Source organism: Struthio camelus, chromosome 1, assembly GCF_040807025.1.
Source record: "Struthio camelus isolate bStrCam1 chromosome 1, bStrCam1.hap1, whole genome shotgun sequence".
Lineage (NCBI taxonomy): Eukaryota > Metazoa > Chordata > Aves > Struthioniformes > Struthionidae > Struthio > Struthio camelus.
Genome location: NC_090942.1, coordinates 195732604 through 195750304, shown reverse-complemented (window position 1 = coordinate 195750304; position 17701 = coordinate 195732604). Strand labels below are relative to the sequence as shown.

General features: G+C 38.1%; 1 protein-coding gene across 2 annotated transcripts in view; it reads right to left on the bottom strand.

Moving 5' to 3' along the window:
- The window catches only part of TRPC4 (transient receptor potential cation channel subfamily C member 4), a 155851-nt gene that overhangs the window by 77310 nt on the left and 60840 nt on the right, over nt 1-17701 (bottom strand). For both annotated transcript variants that reach the window (XM_009686443.2, XM_068929972.1), the window contains exon 2: nt 16313-16717. In XM_009686443.2, coding sequence (XP_009684738.2) covers nt 16313-16690 — 378 coding nt within the window. In that variant the 5' untranslated portion in view covers nt 16691-16717. The remainder of the gene's footprint in view (nt 1-16312; nt 16718-17701) is intronic.

Here is a 17701-nt window from a genome sequence, read left to right as displayed (position 1 = left end):
GGATTACAGCTTTGAGATGGAAATATCTTTTTTCAGATTCCAAAACTATGTTATGAACAGAAAAAGTGGTAAATTTATTCAAGGGAACAAACCTGTCTTAAGGCAATAGGAGCCTGAGAAGTTGTGCAGATCTCATGACACTTGAGTTTTTTTCTGCCACTAACTTCTAGGTTGCATTGGCAGAGCATCACTTTCTGGGGCTCACTCTGAATTTTGTGAGACGATTTAGCCACATATAATAATGATTTAAAAATCAAATATTTCTGTGTGGACAGTTTTCAACAAAAGAGATTGCAGCCTTTCTTTGCATTTTCAAACCTTACTTCCTTGAAAAATTTGCCTATAATTTGACAATAAAAAGGACCAATTCCCTAACATTTTGTTTCAGATCAAATTATTGTGATTACATTGTTTTGTTATTAACACTCTAAATTTTAAGTTTATAAAATATCTTTAATTTTTTATTATTAAAATATTATTATTTTTCAAGTCAGTCAAGAAAGATATCTAAAAGAGATGACCTTTGACAAGCAACCCAAAGCAGATACCTAACTTCAGATAGCTAAAGCTGGGTAAGGTAAATACTCGCCTTAGCATATGGCCCAACAGAATTTATTTATCAGACACAAGCCCTGTCTGCTCATGCTCTGAACTAGCTCAAAACTTGGTGGCTGTGCTAGCTCATACTAATAACGAACCTGCACCTAACTATAGCTCATGCCTCCTAATCTGCACTTGCAAGATGCAATACTGGCATATCTTAGAATAACAGGATTCAGCATTCTGGTAATTTTTCCGGAGTTTATGAGGAGAATGTATTATCAGTTAATACTAATGTGTTACCTCTAGGAGTAGTGCTTTTTGGTTATCTCCTTCTGGTAGGGCAGACAGCAGCTTTTTTTGCCTCTCCCGCAAGCCCTTCTCCATGTGCACCACAAGCACTGCAAATATTTCTGAGGATCAGGCTGAAATGTCCCTACTTGCTGCTAATATACATTACCATTAGCAAGGGTTAATAACTGATTTCTCTCCAGTTAGACTAGTGGCTTATGAAACATCTAGTCCATTTATTTTGCCCCAAAATTTTGCCCAGCTTTGTTGGAACACGACTAGGAGCAGGGATGTCACTTTACCATTGCTGGTATTAAATTCCTCTCACAGGTAAAGAGACTTTAGTGCTTGTCTTTTCATGTATATAGAAATTTTCCAAAGTTAAATGTACAGGTTTGAATTGTTTTTATTCTGTTTTATCTAAGTACAAGCTGAGTTTCTGAAAACTGAGTTTCTGAGTTTTCCTATTTTGTATCAGGTACACTTAACCTACCATAAGATTTGATCCGATGATTTTCTATTGCTTTTTCACGCTCATACTATTACAGCTGAATCAATTTGTATTTCTTGATAGCCACAGCATGGACTGATGACTTCCAGTCTCTCTGCCAGCCACACTGCACAAAAAGCACTTATGCCATATCTTAAGAAGAAGAATTGCAATAGCATTTAGTAATTCAGTGAAACCAACAACGCTTTTCTAAACAATGAGGATGATTTATATCACACCATGATACAAATAACAGTATACACTTAATATAATAGCAGAATATTGAAACCAAACCGTGTAAAAGACTTAAGTGATTGAACCACTATACAACAGAAAATGGGCAGGAACTCACCTTCTTCAACCCAAAACATGGTAACTACACCTAGATCATTCCTGGTAGATTTGACCAATCTGTTCTTAAAGTCCTGCAGTGATGGCTGGATATGTTGCACCCTTTCCAGGCAACCCATTTCCCAACTATTTGAGAACTTTTTCTGATATGTAACCACATTTTACCTTTGTGCAATTTAAGCCCATAATGACTTGTTCTATAAAATGTAAACACAGAAAATAAATACACTATTTCTTTACTCTGTCTTCAGTTTGCTCTTCTAAACAACCTCAGAGCCTTCAGACTTTCCTTAGGGGGTAAATTTACTAGTTTTCTGAGCCTTCTTATTTCTTTCTGCACATTCCATACCACTTCTGAGTATAACAGAGGACAAATTCACATATATCCTACCGACAACACTCTTTTTGATGTCACCAAGTATATTTGCCTTTTTCAAAGTAGTATGGTATTGTCCAGTCATTTTCAGTTAGTTTTGTTTTAATTCCCCAATTGTTTTCTGCAGAACTATTTTAATCATTTTATTTTCCCAGCTTATACTTGGTTGATTTTTTATGCTTACTTAGAACCTTACACTTATCCTTATTGAATGTTTCTATTTTTTATAAAAAACACTTATCCTGTTTGTCAAGATCATCCTGAATTCTAATTCTGTCCTGCAACAGTCTTTTCACCCACCCAGCTCCAGGTTGTCTACAAATGTAACATGTCCACTCTACTTCATCCTAAAGGTTATGAATGAATACACTGATTAGGATGGACCCCTGCAGAATTGCTCATTGTATCCTTCTGTTTAATTTATTCTCCCTGCTTTACAGAGAACTGTTGATAACTACTGTGAATGTGGTTTTCCAGCAAGTTTTGCTTCAGTCTTCTTTCTTAGATGATATTTTATGTGTCAGTTTCTAAAGCCTTACAAAAGTACAGCTATATGATATGTACTGCTTTTTCCCCAAAATTCAGAGTTTTTACTTGTTCATGAATGAAAATTATATCGATATGACAAGCTTTGTTCTTGACAAATCCAAGTAGGCTGCTATTCATTTCCTAGTTTTCTTGTAGATGCTCATAGGCAGGATGATAATTTGATAATTTGTTTCAGGATCCTCCCTGAGGTGAAAAATGTAGTTTTCAATTTACTTGAAAAAGGAGGATAGAAAATGAAGTGAAACAATGTAAAATGAATTGATAAAAGTTTACAGGTAGAACCAGAGGAAGAGATATTTGAACTGATATATTTGGAACATGCATTTCTTGGGTGTGATTGATGACAGAAGAAGCTCTCAGCACTTTATTTCTCCTTTTTCTCCTCCTTATAGCTCCGGGAGCTGATCCAAAATACAGCCTGTACATAAAAAATGGTCATTTTAAATTAATGTTTTATTGTGAATGTTATTAATGGACGTATATGTCCTTCCTTCAGTCAATGTCAATAGCTTGAGCAAGGGCTGGAAACGTCTTAGAAGCAGACACTCAGTAAGTGACCATCAGCATATCCTGAATTTGTTGCCAGCTGCTGCTAACTATCATATGCTCTCTCACCATATCCTTTTTTGAAACTAGGTAGAGCAGACTTCCAACGTAGGAATTCTGAGCATTGCTGGAGTGCTCATAATGAAAAATGATAAGCAAACAGTGTTGTTTTCCCTCAGGATCAGTGAAAATGGTTTGGAAAAATATGGTTTGGAAAATGAAAATGGTTTGGAAAAATATATCCAGTAAGATAAGATCTCATTATGGAAATGATTAAAGGAGAACTCAAATTATTTCTATCACTTCATAACATAGCTCATACGAGCCTCTTTCAAAGTAAGCATGATGTGAAAAGTAAATATCAAAATTTCCTGAGTGTTCAGAGCAGACCTAGGTCCTTTTCAACTGAATGTTTTGAAATGGAAATATAAATTCTTTTCTCAAAGGTAGAATGTTTCATAAAGACAAAATCAATTTAGGAAAACTGACATTCCATTTTCTGAGGTCCTATGCTCTCAGGTTCAGCTACAGAAACGAAGGAAAGCTCTTGATTTCACTTGTTTTTGCCTTTTCCCAAGATGGCTCCAAGAGCTAGCTGGGGAGGCAGAAGGAAATTCTGCTTCTCCAGTGAGGTCTTGAGATAAATATTAAAAAAACACTTTTTTAGAATCTGAGCTGGATCCTTTTTTTCCGGCTTCAGGAATCTGGAAATGAAAATGGTGGTCCACTGGCTAAGAAAAGAATAAGACTTTTTCATAATTTTTTTTGAAAAAAGAACAATAACGGATCGCTGGCTTTTCTATCAATCAGTCATCTGTTCAAGAGATACAAGCATCTCAAAGGGAAGGGTGGAAATTAGCTGAACCTCTTTACAGCTGATTACAATTATTAAGCATTGCAAAATGATTTGAGGTTATCGTCATGGCTGGGAAGTATCAAAGAGGGAATCAAGTAAAGTGGCAAAACATTTAAGGATTTTTTTTTATTATTTACAAAATATTATGAGAAGGAAATGCAAAAGGATATTGCAGGGACATTGAAACCCCATAAACCTGCAGAGGATGCAGAGGAACATTATAGTGCACTGTTCCATTAGTATGTTATTCCTGGTACGTTATTCAATTATGCAGTTAGTTGGCAGCAGCTCTAGCTTTTGAACCATATTATAAGTTTTCAGACTTCAGTAGAAGAAAAATAAGACTCATTTGTGCAGCAAGTAGAGGAAAACAAGGCTCTTGCAACTATGCTATCAGTGAAAAATGGAACTTCCTTCAAGAGACAAACCTTGACAACTGAATTTTATTAAAGGTGCAATGGTACTCTCAACTGTGTTCAATTCCTTAAATAAGATCCTTTTAAGATCCCCCCTGCATGGAAGAGTCAGTAGAATAATACTACTGATTGTGAGATGAATAGTACTGATGTGAGGATGCAGTAGTAAACAAAAGAAGACTGTCTGAAATCAAAAATCTCCTTTTGATTTTTCACTACAAAGAGATCAGAGGAGAAAATGGGAGGGGCAAGCACTATTATATCTTGTCCAATGAAGTGAAAGACCAGCAACAGGGTACCATGCCATAGGCAGTTTAGCGTAGTTCCCTAGAAAAAGACTTCAATTGAAACTGTAGCCAAGGAGAATGGATTGGGTCAAATCCTTTAGTGCTGTGAGTTGTTCTCATTTAGAGTTAGACTTATCCCAGTGATACTCCTCGTGAGCTTACTGTTGATTACAGATCCGGATCCGTACAGATCTCATACACACAGTGTATCTTAGCATTGAATGGGTAAAAAGGAAATCCTAATGTGGTCTAGGATATGGAAATGTTTCTTTTCTTTTCCTTGAGCCTATTAAAATTTCTTTTTAATCTGTCCAGTGCATGGTAGTAACAGGGGCTTAATAAGCAGAGCTTAAATGAGCAGGGAAGAGAAATTTCATCTTGTCAGCCAGCTTGTTTGCACTTACGGTTGATGTCACAGAGCTAGTGAGTAGCAAATAAAAATGGCAGCAAATTTTTTGACATTTACAAATAGTCAGCTGCATCTGCGCAGCAAACAACATGAAATGCAAGGCTTTGAGGGTGGGTGATTCAATTTTCTTTTTGTTCTGCCAGAGGGCTTTATATTGTGACAAGATAATATTTTAGGATGAACCTTCAGTAGTGTTTTAATAGCTGAACTGAAAGGGGAAATAAGTTTGCCTTCCGCTGGTCTGGGGTGATGATGCGGAAGAAAGGGTAGAAAGGGCAATTAAAACATTTCTGTCAGTGCTATATGTGACATATGTGTATCCTCCATCCAGGAAATTGTTGGTAAATTTCTAGGGTAAATTGATAGTCTCCTAAACAATGGAAATCTTTATAATCATGTTAACAGTCTCTGTCAGTTACCCCATTATGACTTTTGAATTTACTGGGCTGTTTCAGATGAATGTTAGCATGAAGGGGTATCAGAGAGATTAAATTCCTGTAGGTTTCCTAGAAAACACTACGGAGATGGATGAATGAGATCTGAAGACAATTTTGGAGTGTGAGCTCAACTATATTGCTACATACTAGAGAAATCACACAAAAAGAATGTATCAGCCTCTTAAAAAGCTTTGATGAACTTTCATAACTTATTAAAAAAAAGGCTATTCAATCGTGATACACATAGCTGCATGGAAATCAGATTTGATAAATTTCATTGCTCACAGAACAATTTGATAAGCAGATGCTCTGTGACAAAAGGAAAGTTAATGGTGGTGTGTTGTGGGCCATGCATGCACAAGCTCCCCAACAGTGCCATGTCTTTGTTTTTTGAATTTCTGTAGGGTTTTCCTATGGCCGAAGATTTAGAAACCATTCATTTAGAGATTATGAAGGATGATTGCATGCCTGACTCTTAAAGGCAAACTCTGCAAAAATCCTTCAAATTCTATTCTTCTTTACATACAACTCATTTAAGAGGTACGTCTACAGGCAAATCCAGGTAACTGCGTGTCAGCACGGTGGCTTGCAGATGAGGAAGCACTCTAGAAAGGCTCTTGGAAAATATTTTTCAGAGCACCATATTATAGCATTGGATTGTCTGGAATACTGAGATTGCTATGCACTTTCAAGGATAGGTGTCTCTGGTGGCGCACTACAGAATAGTCTCAAGCAGCACAATTGGTCCCATTCGTAATATCTTTTTGCCATCTGCTATGGTCAGCCCAAGGATATGTGGCAGATGGACCTGTGGGGTGGGATTCATCTCCAAGTTCAAATACCTAATTATAGGCTCTATATGTGAGTTAGGTGTTTAAGATCCTGTTATACGCAGTGGAAGTCGAGGGCTCAGCTCAGACACATACAGGTGTCTCGTGCTATTTCACAGACCTCTGCGTCTGACCCTGTCTGACCTCCAGCCACAACTCCCCATAGATCTCCCAGGTCCTGTGTCATAACTTCCAGGCCAACACACATCTTTGAGATACCCCCACTTGGCAACTATGTGTGGGCATCTGAATTTAGCCCCTAGTCACTGCAGTCAGTAGAGTCCAGAGAATTATTTCTCTTGGCCTAAAGTAGGCACTCACATTTATTTGGTCAGCAGACTCCATTAACAAGATCTTCACTGACCTTAGCGGGAGCTCAGACATCTTCTATGTGGACACGTAGGGAGTGATTTGGGTGCCTAAACATAGGCACCTAGTACTATTTTAGATACTCTCGGACCTCTGAAGACAAGACTATACTTCAGTCAAAAATATATTATTTTTTGTACCTCCCATTGGTCTTAATATCACAGATTCATACTACTGGTGTCAGAGCTGATGCTTAGCCTGTATTCCAGCATGGAAAAGCTATTAAAACCTTTAGTTGACACTGTCTGTGTTGCTGCTGAGTTGTCAGAAAGCAAAAGCAGTTTTGCAAAATGAATTCCAGGTAGTGGAGTTTATGAGGTCACATTGCAGGCTGGTAATTGTGGAACGTAGACTTTTTGGACATTTTCTCTTTGTATATGTATGCTGTCCCTATTCTGACTGTAAACTTGGGTTCTTGCTGTAAAGTGGTGGTCAATAAATGTGAAATAAAAGGAAAAGAAGGAAGAACTGAAAATGTAACCTGTTGTGGAGAAATTTGACTTTTCCACCGATCTCAGTTTTGCACGAAACTGTTAAAGATTTTCTTTTACTTGAGGCTTTCAAATGATTACCGCTAATCTAGACCCATTTCCTCTTAATGGAAAAGTGCTTTCATCTGCAGCAGGAGCTGAAAATAAGAAGTGTGGAAAAGCCAGCAAATAATGAAGAAAAAGCACTTAATAATTTTTGGTAACACTTGAAATTTGGTAGAGGTTTGGTTCACAGGTGTCTATGAATTAAATCTTTTTTTGCCATCATCAAACTTTTCTGACGTTCTGCAGACTACTAAAACTGACAATAAGATTCATAGCTGGTTTAAGTCACTATCAATAATGCTGCCTGCCAAGCATCTAGTAAGAATACTGAAAGTCAGATGTTTTATGTTGCCGATAACAAAATGGCTCTTCATTTTGTACAGGTCAAGAAGCTATCACATTCCCCCACATTTTGGCATGCTTCTTTTGCCACAGCTTCAGCTTTGGAACATAAGATTTAGCATTCGTATCAAGGTGATGGGTGCATATTGTAGAACACATTGCCTACCTCTGAATTCAAATTGCCAGCAGGTCTATTTGATGACACTAGCAATACCAGCTTCTAAAGTCTTTCTTTAGTAATTGTCACAGGTTTTGCTATACAGCCACCCACCCTATCTCTGATGCGTAAACACAGACAATTTGAGTTTATTGCCAAGATGTTATTACACTTATATGCAGATTTTTGTGAACTTGAAAACAGTTGGTGTTCCTGTAAATAATCACAGAACAATAATTTTGCAAATCCATATCTCCATCTATTACATAATAAATCATGTCCACCTTTACGATACATCTCCCCTTCAGAGCTACATGTTGTTTTCACTTGCCCAGATGATTCCATGAAAGATTACATATGTGGATATGCTGCTTTATCTGCTTCATTAATAAACTGAAATATCCCTGACACAACCTCTCACATTTATCTCTATCTATCAGTATTTTACAATCTGTCGGAGAATTTCAATTAATCAGATGCCACTCGAAAAAAAATACTCAGATACCCACTCAGGCAGCTGGGAGTAGGAAGAATTAACTTTGTGCCCTCAGATTCCACTTCAAGGTTGTGTACTTCTAGCCTGAAAAAATATCTTTGTATTACCTCCTCCATACTCATTACTAGCTAGACTGTCACTAATCAGAACATTCAAAATGGCACTTAATTCATGAACTTCTATGGCAGACATTCTCAAACCAAAAGCGATGCTTTAATATTGATAGATAAAGTGCATTACATGAGCTATTGTGACTGATACTTTCATAAGGTACTGGAGAAATAGATACAGGTGTATAAAAAAACAAAACATAATACGCTGCTATTAAAATCTTTCTGTCTCTGCTGCAGCAGCGTAAGTTCCAGATCTGTAACTAGGTGAAAAATTGAAATAACTTCTTAAGACAGCTCGTCCACCATGTTCATAGTTAAAGTCCTTTGCAGTTGAACTGATCCTACAGTCAAAACTGTAGATAGAGGTAACAGTCCCTTGGTCATCTCCATTACAATCCACACCGATTGGATTGTGATTGTCCCACAGGGTGGGATTGACTATCAGCTGAAGCTGACTGAATGTTCTGCATATACTGAGAGGAACCTGATGAGAGTGAAGTCAGGCTATGAGCGCTGCTTGAGGGAACAGCACTGACTCTGTCTCAGGAGCCTGGGACTCTTCTTTCCTCATGGGGCAATTTCAAGAAGTTTATGGATACCAAGAGCCATGAAAGGAGCAGAATGGGTGATGAGGCCACACATGTAGAAGTTTTCAATAGCCAAAAGCATTGTTAGACCCAGTAGCTGTTAAAGAATTGCAAAATCTAGGTTGCCACAACCTCAGGGATGGAAAGCTACTCTGTAGGCCTTTGCAGCTTTCACAGTTTCCTAATTTTTCACCTTTAAACTTTTTATCTACTTCTGGAAATGCTGCCAGACTGAAGGCACTTTGCCAGCAAAGCTGTCTGGCCTTGCTGTCCGTGTCCCTTCCCAGACAGTTTAAGTGGGTACCTGAACATCCATGTGGCAGCCTGCACCAGTGACTTAGAAACTATACTGTGCAATAACCTTGACACATCCTCACACAAGACCAGTTGCTCCCCTAAACTGTTCATCCTCATGCTTTCATTCTCCCCAGAGCTACATGGCAGCACTATTAAAAAATGAGATGCTGAGACACATTTTGGCATATAACCAGTCATTGTTTTTTTCTGATCACAATTGCATGCAGTAGATTCAAGCGAGACACAACTTGTATTGTCAACACCTCCTCTTCTCTTCTGCCTTCCCCCACTCCAACTAATTATCAATCAGCTAAATATGTCAAAATTTATAAAATATAACTTTAGTCTGTGACAGCAAAAAAAACGCCCCCTCCCTCACCCTGCCCAAAAAATCCCAGGATAGGAAGCTATCCCACTGATCCTGCCTAGATGACTCTTCCTGTCCAGGAGTTCACAATGGCTGCTAATATACTGTAAATGCCACAGCATGCCCGGAGGTGCAGGTCTACCTGTCATCCTGATCAGGCAGCAGGCCAGACCCTGCTGTAACTTTCTTCCAGCTCTTTCAATGCTAAGGTGTGGCACCCCCCTGGATCAGGACACTGCCATCACACACACCTGGGCCCAGAAACTCTCGAGCTTCTCATTCACACGTAGCCAAAAGGTCCATGGCACCACTTGACATACAGTGCGCATGTCACAGACAGCAGTATTAGGATGTATTTGGCTGGGTTAGCTGCATAGATTCGCATCTAGTATCAGAGGTGCTATCTTCTTATATCCCTCTCCTCATCTAACCCTCATCTGCCAGGTGTTTTCTTCCTTACAACATAAAAGCATACAATCACAGCTTGCTATCCTTAGCGCCTTTCATTAAACCTTCACCTCTAGTCCCCTCTCAGTCCTTTTACCTCAAGACTAAGACTAAACCATACCCATCCTTTATCCTCCTCTCGGGAATATTTCAGTCGTAAAGCCTACCATGACCAGAGAGGCTGCTGAAGAAAGAGGATGAAGGGTTGCTTATCTGTCTACCTGGAGAGAAAATAGTAACTACACCCACCCTATTTTACCCCATCTCTAGCACTTATATTTCATTTGCCCTCACCATGGAATATGCTGCATGTCTGCCAGTACCGTTCTGCACTTTTTGTTTTGGCAGTTGGGGTTTTGTCTGTTTTCATTAAATCCTTGCATTATTTCCCAATATTTAGCAGAAATATTTCAGTTAACATTTCTTGGGCCTTTGAGACAGTGCCCAGGAAAATCAATGAAAGTCAGTAAAATAACAGTCAAGAAAATAAAACCATCTATCTATCTATGAAATATCTACCAACTATCTATCTATAAAATAAAACCATCTATTCTGTAGACCAAGAGGCCAACAGTGTCTGAAGTCCACACTAGAGGGGCTCAGGCCTGAATCCCTGGTTTGACACTGACTGGCAGGGGCCATGACCTAGTCTGCGGTAGTTAGCAAGCAGTAGAAAAGGAGATTCAGAATATGAGATATAGAAATCCAACATGTATAACATTTCATAGCACAGCAAGTAGAAGACAGGAATGTTGCACAAAGTATTTTATGACGTCACCTTCCTGATTTTTCCAGGTGAATGGCTAGATAAGATGCAGAAGGTGCCTATGGCCTCTTTTCCACTTCCTACTTCCAGCCCTCTGCCAGACACTTCTCCCTTTTTTTCTGTATATAGTGTGAGATCACAGCAAACAAAAGAAAGCCAAGGAGGAGAAGGAAAGAGGAGATCAGGCTAACTGATCTCAAAGACCTTGTGTCTCCCCTTCAGAAAATGAACTACACATTTCACAACACTCTTGCAGCTGTAGAGTAATGGAAGCAATTTAGACAAAGGTTTAATAAGCCAGAAAGTATTCACTGACTGCTATTCATTGACTGTTCGCATAATGTTGACCAAACAAGAGCTATGAAAAATTTAGATATCATGCACCCTGCCAGATATCCCGGGTATGAAGCAATGATGCACAAGGGACTGATTCACAGCAGGGGAAAAGATCTTCCTATTATTAGAGAAACTTGTCTGGACAGTGGGCAGGAGACAGGGATAGAAGTCTCACTGTGGACACCAACACAACTGGGGAAGATAGTATAAACGTGACGTCTGATCTGTGTGTCCAGACCTTCCACAGACTGAGCACCTTCAGTATAGCAGATTTACCTCCCACACTGCCTTGATGACTCTTAACTTTTCAATTCCAAATCAACTGGAACAGAGCTGCGGGAATCAGAGATTTCCAGCTTCCCTCTTCTTACAGCAGCCCTGTCTCAGTGCCCGGCAGCATTTTCATGTTAATTGACTTCCACACCAAGGAAGGAGTGAGCTAAGGACATATTGGTATGATCACTTTTATTTCTGTCCTAAAGCTGTCCCTCTGCTAGCAATTTCCTGATGTCTACAAAAGCCAGTCAGTAATTAGCATGGTGCTTTTCAGACATCTCCAGAAGGCTGTCCCAGGGTGTCCACCCATAAAAATACCCACAGTGCAACAAGATCAACATCTAATAGTGTACAGGGAAGCATAAAAGCACTACCACACACTTTTGCTAGCCAGGCAATGCCTATAAGCACTGCAGTCATGTTCGCATGACCTAAATCTAGACTGTCAGGTAATGTAGTGCTACACAGATTCACTTTTAATAATTTTGAAACTTCAGCTTCACTCATGTGCCTTGGAAAACAACTACCACTCTCCTTCGGTCTTTCTTGAATATGCATGCATGTCTAGGCAGTCAAACACCTAGCTAGAGATCAATGCCTGGGTTCCTCCAGCAGAAGAGCACGTTGTGTCTTAAAGAAAGGTATTGTATTACATTCAATTACACTACCTAACTATCTTATTATATGTCTGCAGATGCTGTGTGTAATTTAACAAGATAGAAAATTTTTCTGCAGATACTAAATTTTAAAGGAGAACAGCTTTTTTCCTCTTAATTTAGCATTCAGCTATCCATCAGGATAAGCAATAAGTATCTTGGCAGATAATTTGGGACATATGGCTTTGAAAAACTGATAATTTAAAAGTACTTGGATAAATTTCCTCAAGTCATTCACCTTAAATCCTGTTATTCTCTTCTGCATGTGCTCTAGCAGCTGGTGCAGTTAAAAAAGTGTAGAAAATATGCAAGTGACAAAATGACCTTTTTTTGAATTATTTTAATGTATATCATAAAAGCCTCCCTCACAAACTAAGTAAAAAGGAGCTGAATACAATTCAAAGCCGTTAAATATATATGCCTCATCTATAGTCACCAGATGGCACCAGATATATTCATATACCAATAATCAGCTTAAAACCACTGTAATGTATGTGGTCTTTGAAATACACAGCACATCACATATGGATATTAGCTGAAACTTAATTAGTATCTGAGCAGTCAGCAGACCAGAGAGTTTAAATAAAACTTTAACAAGATCTGAGTAAAACGTCACAAAAACTTTTCTGAGGGGGAAAGTATGTAAGAGGAAGATTCAGGGGCAGCTGCTAATTTTAAAGATATTGGTTAGAAAATATTTACAAAAAGAAAAAAGAAAATATATTATTATTTCAATTAAATGCATTGATTCTTGCTCCAAAATAACATATTGTTTGCACATTTCTCCTTATGTTTTAAATCATTCAAATGTTTTTAAAGAATCAAATTTTGGGGGAAATAAAAATCAAAAGAACGCATTTCAGAGCTGTAGCTTTCTGTTGATACAAGCCTGAAGCTTTTCCTGGCTTTCTGACATTGCCAATGAGCTCTTGACTTATGTATGAAATTCGTTATTTAAAAATCCTTTTACAAATATAATCATATTTGTATATAAATCCTTTTACAAATATAATCATATTATTTTATGAGGCTGAAGTTGGAATTAGCTATGCCTGATATCCAGTATATTATCTTCAGGAATATAAAAAAACAATGATAGCTAGTTCGTTTAACTGTAAATCATGAGTCATTAGTCTTTTATTTATTTGAATGCTCATAACTTTCATCACTGATGAAAATATTTGCGAAATCAAACTGTTTCTTGAGCTTTGCAGTGCTTTGCAAATGCATTTTTCTTCTCTATTCATGTCTTCTCTGTGAATGGCTTTTTATCAAGGAGAAAAAAAAGAAAAAGGGTGAAATCTTGACCCCACTGAAATCAATGGCAAAACTCCCACTAGCTTCAAGGGGCTGGGATTTTACCACACATGACCAACTTTACACAAAGAAGATGGAAAACCAAACAGATAAAGCTATCATGTTATTAAAAGCACAGAGTCTGAACATGAATCATCTAAACAATATGGCAAATATTTACGAATAACAGAAGTAATGGAAGAAAATCAAGCTGTAGTTTGAAAAGGATAGTTTCAGATAGAACTTGACTCTCCAGGGAAAGAAGTCCCTTTCAGTCCAAATACTTGAAATATAAATTCTAGTATCTAATTTTAAGCATCCATATTTTATATCTTTAGACTATTGTAATTAATTAGCAGCTAGCACACTATTTTTGATTATGCTAAATATATACAGTTGTATCTGCTTCACTGCAGCCACAATGCTTACTGTAAAAATGTAATTCACATGTACATTCTCTTCAGAATGACCTGTTCCTAAAAATGAACCAAAGTTATTATCTACCTGAACAAAATCCATTGAAGATTAATGGGTATTTGTCTCCCCAGTGCAAACAGTGGCATCTGAGTGCAAATATCAGTTTCTTTAAAGGTCACTTTGCAAGCGCTGGCTTGCATGTAAGTATTTGCTCTTGCAGTGGGCAGGCCTAGCCCAAACGGAGATGACTGACTGTTCAAATGATCCATGATTTTTCTGTATGCTTTACACCAATCAGCGGAGCCTCAGCAAATATAGCTGTGGAATGAGAACATTGCTTAGCTTCAGTAATTAGCAATTTAGTAGTTAGTAGCTGTGGCACCTATCGAAAAGTAGTCCTGAAAGGCTAATGAACAGCTTGAAAATTAGGCACCTTGCATAAATAGCTAGCTCCCTCTATAGCTAGTCCAGAAAGCAATTTATGATCTCTTAAGATAAGTAACTAAGAAAGGCAGCATGAGTTGCTCTCAGGGAATCTCTGTTTTTCTCCACTGACTGGAGCCTGGACAACCAAATCAGAGTAAACACATATCCTCACATGGCTACGATTAAATAAGATGAACTCTACTCTCTGATAACAACTTCTATAGTAGAGGATGGAGATTGGAGACAGATGGTTTAAGTAACTTGGCGCAGGGCCTCTCATCGAGCCTTCTGGATCCCAGTGCACTGCATGCTGAAATGTCCTTCCTCCCATACATTGTATTCCTGTCTGTACTATAGGTTGAGAAATAATAAAATGAGCAAAAATAAAGTGAATCTAGTTTTATTCCCTCTCCTGTGACGTGAATCTGTTGTCCTATAAAGGAACTCTGTTTTTAGTCTCTAGAAGACAAGGCAGACATGTATATTTGTAGAGGACCCAAGCTTTCTTTCTTTTCACAGCAAAAAAGCATAGTATTCATATTATTTTATCACCAACAATTATACTCTTTACCTATCATCTACAATTCTATCCGTAGCAAGAACATGATACTGTAATTAAAGTATATTGTATGCATTACGTATGAAAGGGCTTTAATCATTTCAACATACTATTCATTAAAATGAATTCATACAGTACCTATAATATATGAAATGAGATAGATGAAAATAGATACAACCTTGTAACTATTTATAGGATTTTTCATCCTGGAGGATTCCTACGAATATTAGAATTTATGGGTTGTGCAATCCCATCTCTACTAGTTTCTCAAAACGAGAAGGATGTGCAAGAGGCTAGCTACCTCCTAGAGACTTCTCAGAGCAGTCCAAGGGGAAATAGAGTAGATATATTTATTATGAATGACATAGTTTGTATATAGTGATTTTTCCTCTTAGAGAAGACAAGAAAGGGAAAGTTTTTATCTGTACATGATTGGATGAAAGACTATTGCAGACAGGGCTGAAGTTCTGAGCAATTGGGTCATGTCTCACAGTATTTCTTGTTGAGTCGAGTGGGGGGCGGAAATCTCCACTGACATTAATGGGAGTTTCACAATTAATTCAAATGGACCCATATTTTGCCAACGCTATTGTCCTCGGACTGAGCTGTGTTTTTGAATGAATGAACATTTCCCACTAATATTAGCGATAATTATGTAACCAGTGAAATGACAGAATGCCTGGATAGGCGGGAAATAAGACATTCCTGGAGAGACCATCATACTCGCTGGAAGTTACCACTTCTCAGCTGTTCACTTCTTTTCCTTCCTCTTTAGCTGAGATGTGATAAGCGACTGCACGGACACTATTTGCCTAATTCAGTGCAAAGTAAAACAGGTTTATCTAAACCATCACTGAAGGAGAAGCAAACCTGTCTTATTTGGCTATAAAATGAATGAGGAGAACTTACGTAGCAGCCTCAGCGCAGCCTATGCTCAGAAGGGGGCGGTCAGTGGGCCATTGCATTTTTAAACTGTCAGAGGTCTCATAAGCAAAAATCTAACTGTATTATCAACTTCCAGATTTTTCTGAGTGAGTTTATTATGGATGCAAAGCTCTGACTTACTTACTGCACAGTCTTCTAAAAAGGGGTTTTGCGGGTAATCAGTTAAGTGTGAGCCTGATTCTGGCCTTACAGAGAAGGCAGTTAATACTTCATTCCAATGTACATAGAAGACCTAGTCATTCAGGCTGAGGAGCAAGAAGGATGCAGGTCATTTTTATCCTTACGTGTTTGAAGATAGCTCTCATGTGACTTAACCATATTAAGCCAATAAACCTTGTGAACTTAAGCAGATTTGACTGAACGGCAGAGATGTTTAAACACAAATGACTGTGCTACATACAGCATCAAAAACATTGATCTTCTGTTTTTAAATGCATGTGTTTGAGGATGAGGGTTAGTTTTGTTTTTCTTTTGCTTACTCTCTTTACACAGTTTTTGTCTTTTCATTAAAGCAGACCACAAAACCAGAGGAAATCCTGCACATACCTGTTTCTCCCCACTGGGCTTCTTGTGGTTTAACAGCAGCTCCACAGCGCCCACTACCTCCTTTCTTATGGCATGCAACAGGGCATCTCCCACATACACATTAAAGCTTAGGAGCAGCTCAATCAGCTCAAGGTTCTCATTTTCAATAGCAATAAGGAGCGCAGTTCTTCCCAAGGGATCAATGCAGTTAATGTTTATCTTGAAATAAATTTCTGCTTCTTCCAGAGCTTTCTTCACACTGGCATAATCTCCTTTCTCCACGGCATTCAGATAGGCTTTCTCCGAATGGGACAGTTCCGATTCTGCTCGTACAATACGAAGAGGGATGCGATCTCTATAGGGAGCATTGACACTTCTTTTGTAGTAGAACTGGGCCATATTTTATGCCATTCTAATACTTTGTCTCTGCAATATGAAAAGAAATATTGAGTCAATAACGTATTTTAGGGGTACAGTGCAGCAAATTAATATCTGCAATATATAAGCATTTAAACTCATTCTAAAAGTGCTCCTGAAATGTATACAAATGGTCTATATCTAAAGAACTTGTGAGATCACCAGAAAAAAGGGAAAATAAAACATATAACCAAGTTGTTGCAAATTACTAAAGCAAAGCATATCTGTCAGCAGACCTCTCGCTTGTAAGTATTTCTCAAACCTATGAAAAGCATGAGGTTATATGATGTAGCTTGCACCAAATATGTAGCTCCACTTAATCCTTAATTTCTTAATTAAGTTCTGTTACCTCACATTTGCCACAGATCAAGAGCATGCACGTACACAGTTACTGCTGCTCAGTAGACGACAGGACACTTAACACTTTTCAAGCTTCATTAGAGTAGTGGTTATGAGACACTTAGAGATTAGTTCAGTTGCCCAATAAAGGCGCCTAGCACTATTTGAGATGTGCTAGGTAACCCTTCTGGACTCTGGCAGGGCAGGAGTTTTTCACAACACCCATGCACACCTGGTCTCTCTCTGTGAATGTCTCTGATGTCCTAGACATTAGATGACACTAGTGCTTGTTTGTGAACAGCTGAATCTTCTTATTTTTTTCCTTAGCTTGGATAGAAAGAATATGATAGAGTTGGAACAGTTATTAGAATAGTTTTTAGATTTAGGTCTCCCTAGTACTTCTGAAGTACCTTTTCATCAAAAACTAGTTTCTCTCAACTTATCTGAAATAGTCCCAGCTTACACAGTTCAGTGGTGAACTTTCTCACTTTTATTTTGATTATCTCATATGCTATTAGAAAAACGTTCATACAAATGCTGTTCCAGCCAGCACTTACTGACACATAAGTTAGAATTCAGAGCCTAAAAGAAAAAACAAAATCCATATAAGCTTAAAGTACTTGAAAATCTTGAGGGCTGGTAGATAATGACCAT